Raw genomic sequence first — 15,247 nt, 5'->3', positions numbered from 1 at the left:
GCTCGCGCAAGAGTTCCAGAAGCAGAAGGCTAAGAGTGTCAAGTCCACCATGGTTGATCAAAGTCAGGGTAAGCACAACCTCTTTCGTTGTTCCACCTTCCTCCGGTTGTGGGTGGAGGCTGGATGTTGGGGTAAAGAATTGCTGAGGCATAAGCCATGGACAATAGGCGATAAAAAATGTTCCTTGCTGTGGGTCTATGGCCCTCCTGCATGGCTTATCAATTTTTTTTGGCTCCTGGAAAACTCTTGTGAGGGATTGTGTGGGCACAATAACAGCTCTTGGGGTTCTCGTAGGGCATGGCTGCTGAGTCTGCTGGTGATTGTACAGGAGATGTTACTTAGGTGGCAAAACCATTGGGCCAAGAATATAGTTTCCTAGCTTGGATACTATGATTAAAATTCATTTTGACTTAAACTTGCCTCAATCAGTTAGTATAATTAAGATGGCACTTACACTGTCTTACAATTTTCTTTTTTATGTATATGTTTAGTTGATAGATAGAGTTGCCCCTAAGCTGTGGATGTATTGATCCAGCAATTACAGCATGCTCAAGGTGTGGGTTAGCTTAGTCTTAATACAAACAAATTAAACACCTTCATAAATCTTACAAACATAGAATATCAGGTTTTGAATTTATAGATTTTTTTGTATTTCTTTTCTTAGATTTACTTGGGTCTGGGTAGTAGTTTTATTGTTCTATATTCTAAGAAAAACACATGGCAAAGTAATTCTTTACTAAATCTATATTACTTAAAATTAAATTAATTTATTTAGATTCTATTTTTAAGTGTTTGAGTTTAAGGGTTATTTATAATTTTTTAATTTTAGGTTATGTTTGGGTCTGAGTAATATATTAATGTTCTTAAATATTCCAACACATAGTAATTAAATAATGCTTCCTTAATTAATGATAATTAATATTAGTAGTTCTTTTTTACATTTCTATGAGTTTGGGTAGTAATATATTAGTTTCCTTAATATTTTAGGATTCTAAATGTTTTTATATCCCAAATAAAAAACATACTTTACATGTAACATCTAATTAATAAAATTAATTTTTCGTAATTCTTATTTTATTGTTTTTCTCTAGAAGTGTACTAAATATATTTTTCTTATATCTATAAAAAACTCATTCTTAGCAATTTTGTTTCAATTTTTTCTGGGTTGAGTATTAAGTTTCTTAAAATCTTAGTATTCTAAATATATCCATTTTCCCAAGTAATACTGCATATAATATCTTTATCAATAATATTTACATAGTAATTCAGTTTTTACACTTTGGTAATATATTAGTTGTGTGTGTATAAAAATATCAGAAGAAAAAAATTGTATAAAATTACTAATTTTTGTACTCATCCAGCATTTGCTGGGCAATACTAGGAAGTTGTAGCCGAGAAGGGAAAAACTCTTGTTCTACCACAGCCCCTCCTACTCTGCCCTTGCAGCCAAGGAATTTTGTTTTATCACAACTCCTTGACACAAAAGTTTTGCTTGCTCCAGGTTTCTTTTCTTTATTGCAGCCTCAAAGTTTGCAGAAAAAGAAGTAGTGCCGGGCACTAGAGATGGAGGCCCAAGAGCTTGCATTGCTCAAGCATAGGATTTATGAATGGGTATATCAAGTGATCGTCCTTTGCAATGTTGGATATATAAAGCTTGGCTCATGCATATGCTGTGTGTAGGGTCTTATCCATCCTATTTTTCTTTAGGGCTGGATTAGCAATGGATGGCTGGTGCTTATAGAATTGGAGAGCCTGCTTGGATCTTTCATATGCTGCACAAGAATTTTCTGCTCATCTTTGTAAGACGCCCTAGTTAGGAATAGGTAAGATCGACATATCTGAAGTTGGCTCTCACGATGGTAGCCATACTGCCATGGTTGGGCGAGCGCAATTGAAAGCATTCATTTTACTGGATGACTTTGAACTTTTGATTTTATGTAAACACCTCTAGGTCGGCTATGAGATCAATGTTATCCCAGCTATAGTCACTAGAGTAGTTCCAGTGAGAAATTCTTTATGTCTCTTTCTACAACTACAATTCTCTTATATAAAACACTGCAGGAGAACTAGAGCTATGCTTCAAGCTGTCATAAAACTCTTGGCTAATGTATTTGTCTTTTGGCTCAGATTTTTTTTTTTTTGAGAACTTCACCTTGCCAACTCGCCAGCTTCTTGTTGGGCAATTTCTAGTACTTGCAATAATGACAAAAGAGGAATTATCTCTTTCTTCTTCTTCTCATTTTTTCTATCTTACCTCACTCACGCTAAGAAGTGTCAAGTCCCGCACATCCATCTCCTCGTTTAGGAGGAAAAATGCACTTGGTTCCACATCCATCTCCTCGTCCCTGTGGCTGGCCGCTAGGAAACTCTGGAGCAGAAACACTCGCACAAGCAATCGTGCTAGAAACCAAAGGAAAAAATGCACTATGATTGAGGAAGAACGCGAGTATTACAAAGAATTCTTCTTTACAATGAAAAAATCAAAGGAGAAACGAAATGAAGAGACTTTGTTGTGGAGCCCAACAACAACAGCTGTATTGGCAGCTTTTTTAGCCTTCTCGCCCAGACTCTACAGCATCACGGTGGCTACGAAGATCATCACCATCTTGGGTCTCACCTGCGAAAGCAAATAACAAAGAAATCCCTCACTGGAAAACGAAAAAATAAAACTACCTCGACAATGTCATCCCACAGCAAGAATACGCTGCAACTGAGCTTCCTGTCCACACTGATCACGTACACCACGTTTTGTTTCTTCTCATCATCTGCAATTCATAAGATTATATCGATTAATTTGGACGGGCTAAGTTCGTTTACTTGCCTGTTACTCCTTTGGTCATGAGCTGCCAGTTTGCAACGCGTGGTTCTACAGCCCAGAGAAGACCAAGGAAGAAGATGCCAGATGATAAGCTCTTGTCCTGTAAGTTCCAGTTCCACTTGTGTCTTGGCAAACATTAGTTCACAGCAAAGTTTGTACCATGAAACTCTCCATACGGCTCTCCTTGCCTGAGCGCCTCACTTTATTGTTGGCCCATTTCAAGATGTAGTAGTTGGACACCACCTTCCGTCTCAATTTAATGTCGTCCGCGGGTGTTTGGATTATTAGCATGATCCCGCATTTAAAAATTCGCTCAAGAAAGGTGGGTGCTCAAGTAAGAACATTTGAGCCCATCTTCTATGTATGTACTTGAAATTCTGTATACACAATTTTATGGAAGAAATTTGTACTTTATCAACCTCTCGAGTTGTAGCAAGCAAAACATAACGAGCTGAGTCCTGGGGATCGATCACACTTGTCCCGCAGCTCGAAAGTTAACGGTAGCGCTGTGATCTTGCCGGCAAGCGCAGACCCAATCTCTCAAGTCAGCAAGAAAGTGAGCTCCTCGGGTTGCTGGAAGTAGCCAAAGCAAAGAATGCAGCTATACTGTTGCTTCGATGGAACGAGTTTGAAACCATGGACGTGACGAGCAGGAGACCTCTCCACCGTGGAGAGAAGCACGGCTTTGTACATTGTCGAGTTCATACATAGCGGGCCCATCGCGCAAGCGCTGGAAATAAATAAATCTCGCAGTTTGGTCCATCAGGACTCGCACCAGCCTCGATCGAGCTCGGCTCGGATCGACAGGGATGCCTTTAATCTCGTGATCACCCGTCGCATGTGCGTGCATGATGGACCTGTTCGATGTACCTTAAGGAAGCAAAATGTTTGTTCGATTTTGCTCCTTGCTGCGACATGGTTTACTGGACGACAATTCTCTCGATATAAGCCAAGAATAGATGTCACCAAAATGTTATCAAGATGTTATCCATACCAAAACATGTGGTCGTGTCACAAATCGGAGATTTGCATGGAGGCATGGTTGTAGTCAATGTTTCCAAGACAAGTGCCACTGGCATGAAAAAAAACAAAAACAAGCTACATGGTGAACGATTTTGGGCATGTTTTTGGAAATGTAGTTGCCACCAAAATTTCTTTGGAGTTCTTGCGAATTTGTAATTTTCTGCTAGTCCTATTTACTTTTGTAATCAGTCACAAAAAGCATTCACAGCAAAATAAAATTTCATGCAAAAAAAGGAAAATTTATGTAGCGATTCAACAACTACATGAAACCATTAAAGAAAGTAAATCAGGATGAATCTTGAAACATCATGATCAGGGACGATGCAACTTTGTCTTTCAATGGATCGGTCTAAGAGAGTGATCGAGATTGACCAGCGCTTTGCATGGTCGTCCTCGAACTTTTGAAAACTTCACGAGCAAACTCAAGCTCTAAGCAGACAAAGGGACATGAAGCTTTGCAATATCTCTCACCCTTGGTGTTTTTGGGACGAATCGATCATTGTTAAGCTCTCTTGCTCCGCCAACGGTGTGATTAATTACATCTAGAGCCACCATGACGGTGTGATCTCGTCCTCCATGAAGTGGCAATCCCCGTCCTAGAGAAATTAGGACATTTTCTATATTCCACTTGATTTTTTTGTTTCCAATGAACACTTTCAGGACGGTGGATTGACTAGAAACTCGTGATGAAACTCAAATGCCTCGCTAGTCCATTTGGCCACTCGGAGCAGCCGGTACGTGCCCACAAACCACAGCAGATGCATTCCCACCTCCAACTGGAACTTGAATTGGAGCGGAAACTTTGATCTCACGCTCGAGTGTAGAGGCCACATGACATCGTTGATTCCTGTGCTTCCTCCTGGAAATGGGGCCTGGAAGAAAAGAGAGAGATCCACTGAGATTGAGATGGCTATGGCTATATGGAGGACGGACCTTGAGAGACTTGGTAGATAAGCCCAGTCCAGAGTGTGGCTTGTTCGCGTTGTACCTCACCCCATTGTGGCTCTATCGCAAGAGCCTCCACTCAAACACCGCCGTGTTCCCAGACTCCTCCCCGCCAGCGCTGATCATCCCCGTCTCTGTCGATTCCTCGTATTCCATTCCCCAGATCCTCTCCCCAGCTCCACTGATCCTGCGCGTGTAGAGTGATCGCGACGGCACTGGGATCGCCCAGCAGTGGCTCGATCGAGAATCTGATCCGGTAGGGGTAGAAACCCAGCGCCTCCTTGTTCTTGAGCACGTCCATCAAGAGCACGCCCACCGAGAGGGTCTTGATCCGGCTCCACATCCACGTTGGCGGGCGTGTTGCGGACGCTGGGCACGATCACCAGTGAGATTGCCACGCGCTGCTCGCGGACTTTGTGCTGGATCGATGCCGGGATCGTGATGCGTATCTGGTTCCTGGTGTCGAGCTGGATGCAAGGGCACGGCCGCCATGTATGGTCGTCGAAGAGGGGATCATTTGGATCCCCGACATTGGAGGATCGCGCTGCCGGCGCCGAGTAGTCGATCTGGGGGATGGAGGCGGAAGTAGAACTGGAGGCCGAATTCATCCTCGCGGACCTCTTGGAAGCGAACTATTGCATCCAGTAGAAGAATTGGACAACGAATTCTTCCTCGCGAGGATGGATTGTTGGGGCCTTGAATGTAGGAGTGTTTTTCTAGGATTTGCTTGGCCCTGGCGAGCTTTATCGGCACAGCTCCCGGATCTCCTCCATGGGAAATTTTGAATTTGCCATCTTGATTCCGGAGTGTATGGAAGAATGTGTCATCGAACGTCAAATGCGTGGAATTCTCCAAACGCGTAGAATAACGCGCGTCTGTCCGAATTATACGGGAGACCGAGCTGTGGTATCCGAGTTTTTGGGCTGCATATCTATCTATCGATAGTCTTTGTGGGGTCTTGACGCATGAATTATCTTTGCCATGAGGCGGCGTCTTGGTTAGCCTCGCGTTCCTTCTCGCTTAATGCAAGCTGCTCTATCGAGTCTTTGGGCTACGCAAGCCAGACACGGAGGCACAGTACTGCATGAGAGGAACAAAAATTGTAGAGTTTGCTTCGGACTTTCCCGCCCTTTGTTTTCGCAATCAGTGGCTGGGGAAGCAACATGGAATGGACGTACTTTGGAGCAATCTCTTGTGCTGGGATAGATCCAGGACGTATGCAGCTGTTTAAGATGACGGGAGGCTTGCCATTGTTGTGAGTTTTCAAATACCAAATAACATGTAATGCCCCTTCGGCCAAATCCCACACAAGGATGTCTGGAATGTAATGTGATGGCTACGCCCAGCAACTGTTTGAATCCATTCCGTTTCACAGCGTGATATCCATTCTTTGCATACATCCAATTTGGTCAGCAGCAAGGTTTGAGATAATTGTTTTTGATATGATACCACGTCTCGGAATGCATTTTAGCTTGGACTTGATCAGTTTCTATTCAACAGAATGCCAAACAAATCTGTTGTCTCGTGGAACTCCATGTTAGCCACATACACATACAGCGGTAACTCTGTAGCCGCGATGGAGCTGTTAATGTTCTCGATATCACACCCATGGGTGTGGCATATGCCGAGGTTGGGAATCTCAAGCAGGTGATGATTCTTTGAAGATGAATTGCCTAACGAGACATCTTTTTCATCTGGTTCTAATAGCAAAAGTAAAGCTTCTCAAGGGAGAAAATTCGTTTCAATGTATCCGGACTTTGGATCAGCCTTTTCACCTCATCATCGATCACTGACTGAAGCCATCTATCTAAATCCAAGCAATGAAGACTGTCCAGCTTTGGCGAAAATAGAAACATCTCATCCTCTTTTCAAGGCATTTGACAAGAGAACGTATGGCAACCGGTTTTTGCTCATCGTCTCGAACGGCACTTGCTGCCAGCCGCTGCTGCGTGTCACCATATGGATATTGCACGCAGAAGGAGAGTCATTGGAAATGGTTTGGGGATTCAATGAACACGAAGTGAAACCAGAACGGTCTTCAACGGAATATACTTTCAGGTAACGGTGGAGATCATAATTTTAAGTCTTTCACCGAAAAAGGAATCATGAAATTTTTGTTTTGCCATATTTTGTTGATATATCTGTCTTTTCTCCCTCCCATTAGCAATAGTAAAAAATGCTTCAATCTTATATTATTTTTATCATTGCTGTTGCTTTCTCATTTTCTATTCACATTGACTTCATTAATTTGACACCAAGATATTCTTATAATATTTTTAATAATATTTGATAAAATATTATCCATACTGTAATATATAAATTTGCTTTACCTTGCAAGTAGCAACATTAAAATATTTTTGTACTTCATTAGTGCAAGGTGAAAATTGAATATGTCCTTCAAGTGGCAGGGCAAATTAGAACTTATTCTTCAAATACAAAGTAAATATATTTTTCCAGGGTGCAAATTTAAGGGCATATTTATGATGTATAGCATCAAAAGAAGGAAAGAAGGATTTTGTGTGATTGAATTAGTTGTATTAAAAGTGTTTTTTTATATATAAATATCTTTATATTGGAAAGTATAAATTAAGTTTTATCTTGCACAATGAAGGACCATTGTAATTTTTATCTTTCCATCAAGAAGGAAAATAACAATTGCTCTACAAAATGCAAAAATTAACTACCTTACAAATTTGAGGCTTGTTACTGTCGCTAAGCTACTTACATTTTCAATTGTTATGCTAGGGTACTTTCCAAGATCTCCACAGCAAACCTTCTGCTAAATTTCACTTGTGACCTTGAGATCAATACCAAAACTTGAAGAGTATGTCATCATGTCACAAGTCTGGGAAAATAAGAGTGGTTGTAATCAATGTTTCTTTTGACGATCTAACAAGATCCAAATGCCACTAGCACAAGGAATTGTAAAAATTTCTAAAAATAAAAACAAAACAAGTAACATAATGAAGGCTAGATCAAAAAAGGAGGATCATGGACATGTTATTGGAAATATAGTTGTTGCCAAAACAATTTCAGACAGAAGTTCTTGCAATCTATTTGCTATTTACTTTTGTAATTAGTCAAATTTATTAGAATAAGCATTCACAGTAAAATAACTTTTCATCTAAAGAAAATTTATTTGAGTTAGATTCAGTGTGTTAGACTGATGTGATGAACAGCTACATAATACTATTAGCAGAAATAAATCAGGATAAGAAGAGGATGCATCCTAAAACATTATAATCCATGTCTAGGCGTATAATTCATCTTTGGATCAAGTTTTGTTTTTTAATGGATTGGTTTGAAAGATTGATCACCTTACAACTGCTGGACAGTAACAATTGACTTTGCATGGTCATCCTTGACACATGTAACTTTTGAGAATTTTATGTTGGCTTTGGTGTAACTTTTGAAAACTTCATGTTAGCTTTGGTGTAGTGTGGCAAACACAAAACTGCATACAGAAGTTGAACTTGAGTAGATTGTCAGTCAAGCTCAAGAGTTCAACCTCTAGGCAGACAACCTTTGTAAAAGCTATTGATCTCCATGCTAGGAAATCACATCCAGAATTTGGATATTTCTAGATAACTGATATGATTCCAGGCTCTCTTTCTTTGCTGAACACACTCTTCAGCTTGAATATCTCCTAAATATATCAAGCTGTTTACAACTTTTGTAAGCACTAGCTATGAAGGTAATCGAGGTATGGCTTTCCATAGCACCACTTCACGGAATTCCACCATAGCTGATCGGGAAGACCCGAGGAAGTAGTTCGTCATCTCTTTTCAAAAGTGACATTTAAAGTTAAGACCTTTTGAACAATGCTCGCCATTTCTGGGTTTTCGGGGCGGAGCTATGCGCTGGCTCGTCGACTGCATTCAGGATGTGCAGTCGCTAGCGGTGATTTTGCAATATGTCCAGGTAATTTATTGTCCCTTCCATCCATTTACTTCAGGTCAGATCCATCCCAATTTCATCCACTTGTAATCTTCTGCTGCCGCAGTGTGCGCTGATCGGCCCCCTCGGCACACTCTACACTTGCTTGCAAATCTAGCGATCGCGTTGTTTGCTCTTGTGGCGATTGAGAGTGGGAGTCACCTTGGCCGCACTTATGCCGCATTGCTAGTGTGTGCCTTGCTTCTCGACATACTTTGGTTTATTTTCTTCTCCTATGAGATCAGGTAAGTTTCTGTTTCTTCTTGGTTTGCTCCTTTCATGTTTTGTTGTTCTTTAATCTAAGAGAGTTGTCCACTCGTGCTTTACAGTGTTTTGTTTCTCCTCGAGAGTTTCCTTATTCTAAGATTCTAAAGAGCTTTCTCTACGTGCAGGCGTTACGGCCGATCTCCACGAATTGCGATCTTCTCGGTGGAGCTTGCGCTATGGATGGAGATCATCGGCTTCACGCGGAGCTTCTCGGCGCTGGTTTGGTTGCAAACCGGCTAGGACCGTCTCTCGCCACACATAATCTCGCTAGTTGCTACTAGAGGCTTGTCCAGCCCGCTGCTACTTCCGTTGAGAGCACACCGGTTTCCACTCCTGGGACCGCCAGACAGACGTCCATAACCCGATCCTCGGTGGCTCGATCTACGATCCAACGTACTACGCCTCGCTTGCGGATCTAGGAGAAGGAGAATTGCTCGAGCTCGTCAACAAAGGTGGGATTTTTTCAATCTTCTTCTTTTTCTCTGTATTGCGATGATCTCGGACACTAACGAAAAGCGTGCTGGCGGAGTATAAGCGCTGTAGAGCAACTTTGCCCTTGTACCCGGCATTAAACTCCAGGACGTGCAAAGCGTTTGCTTTTGTCTCAAGTCACTCCTCAGGAGCTGGTTTTTCTCGCAGAGCTTTGGCGGTTTAATCCATCCTGACATTTTCAAGGACAAGAAATCGACAAAGACGGCAGAGAGACGAAGAAGAAAGCTCGATTTTGGTGTGGCTGGTGGTTCTTTCCTTCCACCCGAATGCTTTGAAGACAATTGGCGACCGAGCGACTGAGCTGAGGGGATGGCTGCCTTTGGGGGGGGGGGCGTTGTGGTGTCCGATCCTCTTTTGGCGAGCCAATTTACGCTGAATGAGCTTCGCTCGCTCAAATCCGAGGTAAGGAACCTCGTTCTTTCTTTCTTTTTCTCAGCTTTTTCGGGAGCAGTAGCGACGTGATCACCGCCAAAGAGTTCAAAGATGGACTTTCAAGACTGAAAGAAAGGAGCAGCAGCTTGGATAATGAGGCCTTTCTGTCGGTAACGCGATCATCGTTTCCGAAGTCTCTCAATCGAACATTCTTGTCTCTGCAGATATACTTGGAGATTCAAAAGAGCGGCGTCAAAATCAGCCCACAAACGAGCCCATGAAAAGATCAACTACCACAAGGAAAAAAGCGATCATATTAATAGCCATCTTTCCATGGGGGACATTCCTTCTTTCTTGCGATTGACTCGTCTAGGGATGATCTCTTTGACGCTGTTCAGGACGGTATACTGATCTGGTAAGTTTCTGGTCGTGTTTTCACGCTGAAAAACTAATCACTGGTCTTGCAGCAAACTGATCAACGTAGGGCTCTCAATATGAAAAAGGATCTCAATACTTGGGAAAAGGTCGAGAATCACACACTATGCTTGAACTCTGCAAAAGCAATTGCTTGGTTGTGAACATTGGAACCGAAGATTTGATCGCTGGAAGAGTTTCCATTTTATGCGCAAAAACAATCTTGTTTTTGTCTATGCAGTCTCACCTCATCCTGAGCATCAGTGTTTTGTCAGATTCAATGCCTTTCTGGCGTCAACATGAAAGCGGCACCAGAGCTCGCGGAGATGGTAAGCGATACAGAGGTAATAAAAAATGAATCTGTGTGAAAATTCTAAAGTTTCTAGGATATAGAAGAGCTTCTTCGTCTTCCAGCTGAAGAGGTTTTGTTTAAATTGGTCAACTACCACCTGCAGAAGGCTGGTTCTCCGAGAGAAATTACTGACTTTTCGTCAGATCTTAAGGTAGAGACCAACAAACTGGAACACTTTAAAACTGACCAAGGATGGGGAAACATATAAACGTCTTGGCTCCTGAGAGCTGCGATTTGTCTCTGCTAGATCTCCAAGATCCATACTATAGAACAAAAGCAGTGCTTGCTCAGACTGAGTATCAACTGTCTTAAGATAACAGTGTCTACATTGCATACACCGCCCAAGTGGACCGGTCGCAACCGGGGAGAGGATATTCTTTCTTTCCTTGTATATTGGAAATCGATACGATCCAACGAACGGGATGGAGAGTACATGCGTGCTATTTGTAAATCCCCTATATTATACTTGGGCAAAGAACTCATGTGCTAGGTCCATATGTATTATATTTAGTATATTTCCTAAAAATCTCTTGAATATACCTTTGCCTAATTGAAGTTTTCTCGCAAAGGCCATTCCATCATTACTTTGGAGGAAATTGGATCTACCAAATACCCAAATTGGAGTATCTATAAGTTATATTATATATCTTTCTCTTCTCTTGAACAGATTGTTTTGTGTTTGTGGGGTTATGTTTTAATAATGGGGTAGAATTTGTGTGTTGTGGAAGAAGAGTCAGCTTATTCAGAAATTGATAGATTATGGAAACTCTGGTAAGGTTAATGTTTAGAATGTATGTCTACATCACTAGCTGTGTATTTTTGACTAAGGTTCATGGCTTTCCTCCCGGACAAACAGAATGGAGAGGCTTTTGGAATGCTTAGGAGGCCCAAATTTGCTTTGGGCAGGATTTAGGCCCACAGGTTTTAGAACTTCTAGAAGGCAACACTCATTTTTGCAACAACAGTAACACTATTAGTGTTGAACAATATAGCTCCAACAACCCTTTCCACCATAACCCAGACAATGAATGGGATGTATTATGGGTCATCCATACCACATATATGACATGTATGTTTTATAGTCATGTACCATTTGAAATGCATATATGCACGCGTGGGTCATTTGCGCAAGTATAATATAAAGAATTTACAAATAGCACGCCATACAAAAACCAAGAGCTCGACTATTTTATCGCAGATACACACAAGAATATACGCAGGCTCTAGGGCAAGCTTAGTTGGTGGTGGAGCGCGGCGGTGGGGCTGGGGCCAGGGTTACTGGGAATCACAGGCTCCTCCACGATGATCCGGCGGCGGCGGCGCGGGGAGAGCGGCAAGAGTGGCGGCGGTGGCATTGCGGAGAGATGGCGGGGCCGGCGATCATCGCTCGATGAGAGCGAGTTGGATTCCCAGGATCGATTCGCTTGCAAGCGCGTGTGCATCAGATGATGAAGCGAGTGGGCAGCTTTGCAAAGGATGTGACGCCCAATTCGTGCGTCACCGTGTGTGGGGTCTCGGATTTGGATGCTTGAGTACGCTCGATCCGTTTATTCTACGCAGCATCACGTCCCCAATTGGAACGATGTTTGCATGCGGCGATGCCAGAGCGAGTGCCTACGATCATGAGGGAGCTATCAATGCAGAGAAATGAGAGCTCTTGTGTGAGCTTACTGTGATCCCCAGCAGTGCTTGCGCCTTGTCGTTCCATTTTGTGACAAGATCAAGACACTCCTCGGCTCCATCAGAGTAGCGGAACTCTGGATTCCGGTGCTTGTGAGTATTAAACTTGTTAAGCATGGCCTGGATGCTGGTCGCTCCCTTTTCCAGCTTCGCATTCAGCTCTTGCTCGTGACTTCCGATCTGCGACAGGAGATCTTATGATCTTGCCACTCCGCTTGTACCTATAGGCAGAAATAAATTACAAGTACATCACACCCAGAGACGTTACATGCGGCTCCGCAAACTTGAATCTTGCTTTTCTGGCCTATCTCTGCCATGAAAGGTATTGAATTTCAGGCCCACCTCGCTGTTGATAAAACTTCTTCGTATTGCAGCAATGGTTTGACAGCCGACAACAGCCTCACTTACGCAGAATTAATTCAGGGTCATGAGCAAGACTCGAGAGACGAGCGGGTTTTTCGTGTGTGGATCAATAGCCTTGGTACAACAAGTATGACAAACTTTGCTATGAACTAATGTTTACCAAGACACAAGTGGAACTGGAACTTACAGGACAAGAGCTTATCATTCTTCTCTGGACTGCAGAACCACGCGTTCTAAATTGGCGGCTCGTGACCAAACACTGGATCGATAATATCCTATGAATTCCAGATGACGAGCAAAACGCGGTTAGTGCGGCCAGGAAGCTCGGCTGCAGCGTGATCTTGCTGTGGGATGACATTGGCGAGGTACTTGTTTTTCCAACTTTGTTAATTTGCTTTCGCAGGTGAGACCCAAGGCGGTGATGATCTTGGTAGCCACCGTGATGCTCTGGAATCTGGCCGAAAAGGCTAGAAAGGCTTCTAACACTGCTGCTGTCCACAACGAGTCTTCTTACAGCCACAGGGACGCGTGACATGACGCGCCCATAACGTCGATTGCGTGAACGATCGGGTAAAGCAGAAAAGGAGGAAAGAGATCTCTTTGAGCAAAACAACAGGGTTTTCGCAGGCTAATTTCTGGATACGCTGCCAGAGACAATCTGTCCTGCTAAACTCCCATTCAAGACACTGAAAGGCACATGTATTAGTACACGGTAAGTTTATAGCACCAAACTGGATATTGGGGAAGAACATTGGGGTCTACAAGAAGCGATAGACAGTATGACAGTCGGACTTGTCACTCACCGTCTGTGACAACAAACTGTCGAGAAAATTCAACTCTCTCGCTGGTACAATTGGCTTCGCGGTAGATGCAGTTGCTTCTCGTGTACCAGACGAAATGCATCTCGGCCTCGAGACGAAGCTTGAACCGGAGCGGAGACTTGGATGGCATGCTTGCGGGCAGATGCCACACAACGATGGGAAAGTCATCGATATTCACACTCGTGCGTCCTCCTCGCAATGGCGGCTATATGGATCACACTCAGATGAAAGAAAAAGAGTAGAAGCATTTACCTGGAGGAAGCTGAGGCCAGAGTATGGTTTCAATGGATTATACTTCATCCCATTGTGATTCCAGCGAAGGAGATTCCACTCGAGCTCGGCGGTCTTCCGTGGATCTCCAACAGTGATGGACTCGCACTTCATTGGCTCTTGAAGTGACCGACCCCATGTTTTTTTTAATCTGAGAGACACTGGCCATAAATTAAATCGAGCTCCAATCTCGTTGGTGCTGCTCGTGGTGCGTGCGCTAGAATTGGCAAGGGACTTCTTGTCATAGATAGCATTGACAGGGCTCTTCATCTCGTCAAGATGTGGATCGATCCATAGTTTGATGCGGTAGGGGTAGAATCCCAGGGCGTCGGAGTTGACGATTACATCGCTGTCGCCCACTCCCACAAAGAGGTTCTTGATCTCCAAAGCAACTTCGAAGTTGGCACAGCTCTCCCGTACGTAGGGCAGGATCACCATGGCAATGTCCACGAGCTGATGGCTCTTGGGCATTCCGTTAGGAAGATTAAGGCATAACCGGTCGAGCTGTGGCGAGTCGGATGGAACCTTTGTGTTGATTTGAAAGCACTTGCATTTCTTCCAGGAAGATTCATAAATTGGGCAATAAATCATGTTGCACATAGACTCGCAAGAATGAAATCTATCATCTATCTGCTCTTCTGAGCCTACTGTTGGGGATTACATACTATATATAGACAATATATAAATGAATGAGTGACACTTCGCGAGACATCTTAACATAGTTGACTATTGGCTTCGTTTGTCTGGTTTATATATTAATAAACAATTGAATATTCATGGTGTACCTTTAAACCTGTTATTCATTATTACAATTCAAACTTGTGATTCATCATGGAAGCTGGAAACACATTTCTTCCAGGAAGATTCATAAATTGGGGAATAAATCATGTTGCACATAGACTCTCAAGAATGAAACCTATCATCTATCTGCTCTTCTGAGCCTACTGTTGGGTACCATATATAGACAATATATAAATGAATGCGGACAACTAAATATAGTTGACTAGAGGGGCGGGTTGGCTTCGTTTGTCTAGTTTATATATTAATAAACAATTGAATATTCATGGTCGTGTACCTTTAAACCTGTTATTCATTACTACAATTTAAACTTGGAATCTGGAAAAAGGATTGAGGGCCACCGACAAGATGCGAAACCACGAGGAATCAACAGATGTGCAACACAGTAGGTCAACGAATATAGGGAGTTTTGGCTCGACGATCCCACCACACAACCAGCTGGATTGAACAATGCATCTATGCAGCTCTTGGGTCGACATCGACAACGTACTGAGAAGCAAGGGAAGTGCCATAGTTCAACGGTAACATGTTCAAAGTCTTTGCATGAGAAGTTATTTTACTGGAAGTGTTTCCAATGAACACTTTCAGGACGGTGGAAACTCGTGATGAAACCTCGCTAGTCCATTTGGCCGCTCGGAACAGCCGGATCGTGCCCACAAACCACAGCAGATGCTTCTCACCTCCAACTGGAGCTTG

At 42.9% G+C, this 15,247-nt stretch overlaps 2 protein-coding genes and 2 long non-coding RNA genes across 5 annotated transcripts; 2 read left to right on the top strand and 2 right to left on the bottom strand.

Moving 5' to 3' along the window:
* Window positions 1-4,420: 4,420 nt before the first annotated feature.
* LOC112340802 lies at window positions 4,421-5,482 on the bottom strand. Its single transcript, XM_024659830.1, has 2 exons — window positions 4,775-5,482; window positions 4,421-4,713 (listed from the first exon to the last, which is right to left on the bottom strand). The coding sequence occupies exon 1, from the start codon at window positions 5,392-5,394 to the stop codon at window positions 4,909-4,911; it is 486 nt and encodes a 161-aa protein (XP_024515598.1). The 5' UTR covers window positions 5,395-5,482; the 3' UTR covers window positions 4,421-4,713; window positions 4,775-4,908.
* Window positions 5,483-9,840: 4,358 nt separating this feature from the next.
* LOC112340805 lies at window positions 9,841-10,138 on the top strand. The gene is made up of 3 exons (XR_002990289.1): window positions 9,841-9,883; window positions 9,958-10,023; window positions 10,078-10,138. It is a non-coding gene; the product is annotated as an uncharacterized LOC112340805 (long non-coding RNA).
* A 2,365-nt stretch (window positions 10,139-12,503) lies between these two features.
* LOC9640332 lies at window positions 12,504-13,375 on the top strand. Of its 2 annotated transcripts, none has more exons than XR_002990288.1 (3): window positions 12,504-12,621; window positions 12,674-13,232; window positions 13,290-13,375. It is a non-coding gene; the product is annotated as an uncharacterized LOC9640332 (long non-coding RNA). The 2 variants fall into 2 exon arrangements; XR_002990287.1 differs by having other exon boundaries at window positions 12,504-12,789; window positions 12,852-13,232.
* A 68-nt stretch (window positions 13,376-13,443) lies between these two features.
* LOC112340804 lies at window positions 13,444-13,873 on the bottom strand. Its single transcript, XM_024659833.1, has 2 exons — window positions 13,736-13,873; window positions 13,444-13,688 (listed from the first exon to the last, which is right to left on the bottom strand). Exons 1-2 carry the CDS (start codon window positions 13,865-13,867, stop codon window positions 13,458-13,460), a joined length of 363 nt encoding a protein of 120 aa, XP_024515601.1. The 5' UTR covers window positions 13,868-13,873; the 3' UTR covers window positions 13,444-13,457.
* Window positions 13,874-15,247: the final 1,374 nt, after the last annotated feature.

The sequence above is a fragment of the Selaginella moellendorffii genome, unplaced genomic scaffold, assembly GCF_000143415.4.
Source record: "Selaginella moellendorffii unplaced genomic scaffold, v1.0 SELMOscaffold_70, whole genome shotgun sequence".
Classification (NCBI taxonomy): domain Eukaryota; kingdom Viridiplantae; phylum Streptophyta; class Lycopodiopsida; order Selaginellales; family Selaginellaceae; genus Selaginella; species Selaginella moellendorffii.
The sequence above is the reverse complement of the archived record's forward strand: the minus strand, read 5'-3'. Positions and strand labels throughout refer to the sequence as shown.